This window comes from Haliaeetus leucocephalus, unplaced genomic scaffold, assembly GCF_000737465.1.
Source record: "Haliaeetus leucocephalus isolate CR32 unplaced genomic scaffold, Haliaeetus_leucocephalus-4.0 Scaffold261, whole genome shotgun sequence".
NCBI classification, from domain to species: domain Eukaryota; kingdom Metazoa; phylum Chordata; class Aves; order Accipitriformes; family Accipitridae; genus Haliaeetus; species Haliaeetus leucocephalus.
Genome location: NW_010972697.1, coordinates 200,544 through 207,263, shown reverse-complemented (window position 1 = coordinate 207,263; position 6,720 = coordinate 200,544). Strand labels below are relative to the sequence as shown.

Genomic DNA, 6,720 nt, shown 5'->3' with positions numbered 1-6,720 from the left:
AGAGGCATCCAGAGCAGCTCTGACCACCCCCCACCCAGGCCAAGCGCCCGATTTGGGGTTAAATGTGGCCTTTTTGGGTTGTGGGAAGGCAGGCGGAGGCAGCAGACGCCTGGTACCAGCGGCTGCTGGCCCCGCTCCAGCCGGGAGCAGCTGCTCCTCCGGTTACAAAACATGCCCTTGACCCGTCCCGCGGTGTGTGAACAGCTCCGGGACATGACATCAGCCCTTTTACCTAAACCACAGACCCCGGGGACAGGGGAACTGTTTTTCGCTCTTGCCCCACTGCCCCTGTCCTGGTTGGAGTGGGAAAGAGGTGCCTGAGGTGTGTGTGTGGGGGATGAAAGGGACCTGCTGCAGCCCTTCGTGCCCAGACGCTCCCCCCCGAAATGGCTGCAGGGCTTGGGGACAAGTGCCTGATGCTGCCACAGGGCAGCTGGACTTGGGGACAAGGGCAGGGACAAGTCCCCAACGTGGCCAAGGGGCTACTGGGCTTGAGGACAAGTCCCCGACCCAGCCAAGGGACCAGGGGGCTTTAGGATGAGGCTTTGGTCACATCCACGACGCAACCAAGGGGTTGCAGGGCTCCAGGTTGAGCCCCCAAAATGGGGCTGGGGGGGTTGCAGGGCTCCAGGTTGAGCCCCCAAAATGGGGCTGGGGGGGTCGCAGGGCTCCAGGCTGCCCCCAGAACAGATCTGGGGGGTGTCACAGGGCTCCAGGCTGCTCCCCTAAAACATAACCTGGGGGGAGCAAGGCCCATGTTGAGCCCCCAAGGGGTGCCCGGCTCCAGTTCAGGACTGGGAGCAGCAAGGCTAAGGCCCGTCAAGAAAAATAACAGGGCCACCAGCGTCCATCTAGCGTCCCCCGGGTGCCGGGGGCACAGGCGCTGTCTCTCCCCACCCCTTCGGGGCCCCGAGCTGGTAAAAGCAGATGAGAAAATAAATTAAAAGCGCTCGGGGTGGGGAGCACAAGGCGCCGCTCCCTCACGTCCTTGGGGGTCCATGCCGAGGGGTCCTCCCTTAATTCACCAGCAGCGTGTTGTCTTGCAAAGGAGCCCTGCGGGGAGAGAAGCACTGACAGTAACGGGGGAAAATCTGATGAATTTGGGGAAGATGGCTTCAATTTTGGAAACATGACCCAGCTGTAGCCAAAGGGAGACTCCCCCCACACCCCAGAAATAAGAGGAGTGGGAAGCAGGGAGCCACAAAGGCAGCGAGGGGGACACACACGCAGGGAGCCCACATACCCCGGTTATACCCACATTGAGGGGTCCCCACAGGCACAGAGCCATTTTGGGGTGCTGGCAAGAGCCTCACCGGCATGGAGAGGGGCTGGAAATTGTGATCCATGTGGGATCGACCACATAGGAGGAGCCAGTGGCAAAAAAAGCTGTAAACCCTCCTCTCCCAGCATGCAGGGGCCAGCGAGGTAGATAATGGGGGGGGGCGGGGGTCACAGAGCATATCCAGCCCTGATCCGCTGGCCAGAAGCGCCCCCCCAGTTGTGTCCCCCCCTCCCCAGCACTGGCACCGCCTGCTCACCGTTCACAGCAGCAGAAGACGGAGCAGGATGAGGCGCTGTCGCGACGGTACTTGCCCGATTTGGGGCTGTCCTTGCACTGGGCGATGTAAGCGTGGAGCTGGGAGACGGGCGTTTCGCCCTCGCACTGGTGCTGCGGGGAAAGGGGATGGGGAAGCTGAATCCCTCTGATGAGGGGGATCGGGATCTCCCCCCCCCAAAAAATCCAAACATGAAGCTTTGCTTAAACGCCAGGGTCTGGCCTCACCTTGATGGTCTCATAGGAACCGGTGATGAGAGCAATGAAGAGGCTGAGGACCATGTAGATGAAGAGGCTGATGAAGGTGTACAGGTAGATCTGGCTGAAGAGCCACACCAAGTAACTGTTCTGTTGCATCTCGGCGAAGGTAACGAACATGTCGTCTCCGTTGATGAGGGAGAAGAGGCACTCAGACACCATGGAAAGGGATCGGAACTGGGATGGGAGGTGACAAAGGGCTGGTAGCTGGCCCAGGCCACTGTGTCACCCCTTCCACCATCAGGCTGGAAGCTCCCAAACAGGGAGCGAGCACTCCCCAGCACCCTAGGGGCTACCCCAATGCCACCACACTGTGAGGAGAGAGACCGCGGCAAAGACCAGCACCCTATCTAACCCACGCTGCCAAAACGGGGACCAGCCCCGCACCCATCTCCTCCCAAATCCGGGCAGGGAATCACCTGGAGGTGGGTGAAGCCCACCCCAACCACCGACCCAGAGCAGTACCTTGACGTGGTACGGGCCCAACACGATCCACCCGCAGAAGCAGTAGCCCAGATAGATGACAGCCACGCAGCAGCAGAAGCGGATGACGTTGGGGAGGGCCACCCGGAGCGTGACGATGAGGATCTGGTGGGGAAAACCAGTCGGGATTAATCCTCATCTTCTGCCAAGGGTGCCCGCAACAGCTGCTAAAGCACCCTGTGAGACCTTGGTGTCCTCGGCAGAGCAGGACAGGGACTCTGGGGACACACGCAGCAGCCGTGGGACGAGCTCAAGCTCGCCCAGGCAAGCATGGCCATTCCCAGCCCTTGAAATTGTCCCCTCGGGTCCCAGGTCACCTCCTCCGTGTCACTCACATTGTACTTCTGGAAGAAAGTAAGATAGCGAATGACCCCGACCCAAACCAGCAGCGTGGAGGTGCCCAGGAGGATGCTGCAAACGTCGTAGCTGGCAAAGTTCTGCAGGGACAGAGGTGTCACGGGCCTGAGGCATGGGCAACGCTGTCTCCAAATCCCCAACGCCGCCCCTGAAGCTGTAACAACCCTCTACGCTGGCCAAAAGCCAGCGGCAAGTAAAATCCTGGTGCCACAAGCCACGACATAGCAGCCACACAGGACCCTACCTGTCCCTTTGTTGCCATCTCCCTGTCCCAAAGGGAAAGGGGGGGCTCTGGGGTCCCACTTGGGCCAGGACCCCTCTGTGAAGCCCTCAGGAGCGACATCTGTCCCCTAACCCGCCGTCAGGGCTCTGATCACATCCAGGACAGCTTCACTGGGGCAGACAATGCATTGCTGGCGCCCAGGGGCAGCCGTTGTGTGGCTTGCCTCCTGCCACACGGAAATGTCCCCTCCCCGGAGCACGGGGACACCCGTGCCAGCAGCCCCAGCACACCCAGGATCTGCAAAAACCTCCAGCTTTGCTCCCCAGCGTCCCCATACCTTGGACTCAATGCCAATCTTCATGATGGTTCCCAGCACAGTGAGGATGTCGCTGATCACCAGGAGGATGTACCAGCCGTTGAGGAACTCCATGCGGTCCGACAGGCACACGCTCTGGTTGTAACGGCGCTGGAAGAACTGGCTGAACTCCTACATGGGGAGGAAAAAAAAAATGGTGTCCTTTACCCACCGCCTGGAGAATTTTGCCTGTCTCGCAGTGCCCACAGCTTTGAGCATCCCCCGTGGGGAAAGGGCTTCCTCCAAAACCCGGCAGCGCTGAAACAGCGTCCCGGTGGCAGCTCTGTCCGGTTACACTGTGGAGGGTAGCCACAGCTGGCGCCAATTCCTGCTGTGCCACCACTCACGTGCTGCAACATGACGCCCCGGATAATGGAGCGAGCGCAGAGGATGAAAGAGAGCGAGCAGACGAGGATGACGACGACGTCAAAGAACAGCCGGAAGGAGTTGTCACCTGCAAGACGCATGGTGGCTCTTCTTAACGAGGAGGACAGCCACCCAGGAGCACCCCAAGCCCCCCACGCCGCCCTTTGACACCCACTGGGGACAGATGCCACCTTTGTGGTGTCCTTGCGGCTCCTACCTCGGCCAAAGACGCTGGGATCTTTGCACTCCTTGATGTCAGCCTGGTTGTCGAGGCGGATTTTCACCCGGCCACTGTGTGCCTTGTTGTCAAACGTGATCTGGGGAGAAGTGGGAGTCCCTACGTGCCCACGAGGGACGCTGCCAACCCCACGCAGCCCAGCTGGATCACCCCGAAGCGGGGAGCTTTGCCAACGCACTCACGGTGATGGTGAAGGTGTAACAGTCGGGGATCTCGTTGTTGATGATGGTTTGGATGTTGATGGCTTTTAGCTTGAACTGGATGGTGACATTGATGAGTCTGCAGGAAAGGACGTTCGTTAACCCTCCTCCTGCGGCTCGTCCAGGCTGTCTCAGCCCACTTCGACCCTCCCAAACCCCCAAAATACGGCGCTTAGAGTCCAATAACTGACAGAGAGGGGGTAAACACCTTCCTTGGGGGTGCGTACAGCCCCAGGAAAGGATGTCTCCAGCTTTAGAGGAGCAAACTGCTGCCAACCTGCCCCAGTGTCAGTGATTTTTGCTTCGAGGGGGAGGCTGGACCCTCTGGCAGAAATGGTGTTGCAAGCTACACCGCATCTCTCAGCGCCAGCAGTGCCGGGATCTCTCTGCCCAGCACCGGCAAGAAGATAGGGCTTGCCTACACTGGTAACACGCCTGCAACTGCAGGGCTTGGCCACGGGCAAGCAAAACGCCACCAAAAGCCAGCGCGTGGTTTGGGGGAAGGGAAAACAACCCCCAAAGCGGGAGTTGCAGGACAGTCTTGGTGCCTTGGGGCCAGCTCTGCAGGCGCTGCCACCAGAGACGTGGCCGGAAAGCAGCTGCTTTGTTGCGCAACCTCACTGGTTTCACATCTTCCTCAGCCCAAGGGTGAATTTGTTTCTATCTCACGAGCGGTTTTTTAAAACCAACGGGGGCTTTTTCCATCCTGGCAGCAGGCTTCAGCGTGAGGAAGTCCCCACCCTGGGGTTCCCATTCCACCCTTGCCCATATGCTGCACCAATGGGATGTCCCCAGCACCCAAACGCTGGGACACCCCGGATTGCGGGGAAGGCATCTGCAATTACTTGTGAAATTTGAGGGTGAAGTTCTTGTAGCTGCGGTCCAGCTCTGGGGGAAGAGGCTGTGGGTCCTCGGGATCCACTCCCAGGCAGTCTGCAGGGAGGGAGAAGCACCTTCAGGGAAGCCCGAGGCCCCATGCAGACCCCTTGGACCCTCTCAAGCCCAGAACAAGGATCAAAAACCTCCCCAGGACCCAGTGGTGGCTGCGGCACAAGGAATCTCAGCTCCACTGTCCCCCAAAACCCACCTGTGACAATCTTGGGGTCGATGTTGAAGGTGTCGTTGGCCGGATCGATGCGCCCTTTACGGTAATATTGCTGGCACAGCATGAGGGCTGACTGGTTCCCTCCGCTCTCCCCCCGCACATAGGCATAGCGGCCAACGGTCTCGTTGGGAATGGCCAAATACTGGAGAAGGAGATGCCCTCAGCAGCCGGATGTGGCCCCGAGCCACCTCCGTGTCCCTCCTCTGCCCGTGGATCTCACCTTCTCCATGGCGTAAAACATGCGGTCGTAGAGGTCATGCTGCGTGTAGACGGCGTAGGTGTCATCCGCGCCATCCACGTAGTCCTTCAGGAAGAGGTGTTTGAAGGCGATGGTGTTCTCCTCCTTGAATGTCACCACCATCTGGTTGCTGAGCCCGAAGAGGATGAGCTGAAGGAGACTGCTATTAAATTCCTGCCCCGGCAGCTCCATAAACAACGACACTACAGCCCAAAATGCAGCTGTTTTGCCCCAAAATGCTGACAGGAGGCAAAACACCGTCACCCTACACTTGGGTGACCCCAAGAAGACAAGGGCCAGCTAGCATGTCCCTGAGGTTGTCCCCATCTCCACCTGGTTGCCCCAAAACCTCTTAAGCCGGCTAATTTCCTGCAGCAAATTTCCTCTCCCACCATAAATGGGGGGAGGAAGATCTCCCTGGGGGACACGGATGTGTCCCACCGCAGACAGGGGGAGGACAATCTCCTCAGGACACACACACACGTCCCCCCACAGTGCCACCAAACACTGCGGGGAACATGACAGCAGAGCAGACCCTGATCTTCCTCCTCTTCGTCAGCATTTTCCTTGCCTGCACGCTCTAAACCCCTCCCCATGCCGGTAATTAGCTTGTATTTATTAACACAAGACGCTGCCGCTCGTTAGCACTGTTCGTTGGCAGGCTGAGGGCAGGGGTGGATCCGGGTGACACCGCTCAAAGCCAGGACAATGCCGCGGCGCTGAGCTGGGTGCTGCTGCCTGTCAGGCAGGGTGCAGGCAGAAATGGCGGCGGGGGGGGGGGGGAGCAAGGCCCCAGCGCCCCGATTTCCCTCGACGGGAGGGAGATGTCACATGCTGGCTGTTTCCTCCGAACCTCATGACCGCGGCCCGACAGTTCCCAGGGGATTTTTCTGCCCCGGGATGGAGCCTGGCACCAGTCCGGGAGCCGGTGACACCCTGAGTGGGGGGACGTCCTTTCTGCCCCTCCGCTTTTTTGGGGCGCCCTGCCACATCCCAGTGTGTGGCACCTGGACCCCAAGGACGTGCCACGAGGGTAACCCCAACAGACCCTCCTCTCACCCTGGGGACCTCTCCCGAGTCCCCCACTGTCCCCAAGCACCCCCACCAAGTGTCCCCAAATACTCAAGCCCCCCCCCCCCGCCCCCAGCACTCCCCACGATGTCCCCAAGCCTTACTGAGGATGTCCCTTCCGACGTCCCCATGCCCAGTACCCACCTCAGAGGTCACCTCCTGTGCTCAAAGCCCCCCCCCCAGAGGGCCTGTGTCATTGTAACCCCCCAACTTCCCATGCCCCGGTGTCCCTTTGCCCATTGCCCCTCAGTGGCACCCTGGTGTCCCCCTC

The 6,720-nt window shown here is 59.9% G+C and overlaps 1 protein-coding gene across 3 annotated transcripts in view; it reads right to left on the bottom strand.

The window, feature by feature from the left end:
* The window catches only part of MCOLN1 (mucolipin 1), a 7,955-nt gene continuing 1,235 nt past the window's right edge, over positions 1 to 6,720 (bottom strand). For 2 of the 3 annotated variants that reach the window (XM_010568870.1, XM_010568873.1), the window contains 12 exons: positions 5,361 to 5,528; positions 5,123 to 5,282; positions 4,881 to 4,968; positions 4,018 to 4,114; positions 3,815 to 3,914; positions 3,579 to 3,685; positions 3,214 to 3,363; positions 2,632 to 2,733; positions 2,279 to 2,401; positions 1,784 to 1,990; positions 1,539 to 1,669; positions 1 to 1,053 (listed from right to left, as the gene is read on the bottom strand). In XM_010568870.1, coding sequence (XP_010567172.1) covers positions 1,017 to 1,053; positions 1,539 to 1,669; positions 1,784 to 1,990; positions 2,279 to 2,401; positions 2,632 to 2,733; positions 3,214 to 3,363; positions 3,579 to 3,685; positions 3,815 to 3,914; positions 4,018 to 4,114; positions 4,881 to 4,968; positions 5,123 to 5,282; positions 5,361 to 5,528 — 1,470 coding nt within the window. In that variant the 3' untranslated portion in view covers positions 1 to 1,016. The remainder of the gene's footprint in view (positions 1,054 to 1,538; positions 1,670 to 1,783; positions 1,991 to 2,278; positions 2,402 to 2,631; positions 2,734 to 3,213; positions 3,364 to 3,578; positions 3,686 to 3,814; positions 3,915 to 4,017; positions 4,115 to 4,880; positions 4,969 to 5,122; positions 5,283 to 5,360; positions 5,529 to 6,720) is intronic. The other variant, XM_010568871.1, reaches the window with a different exon arrangement.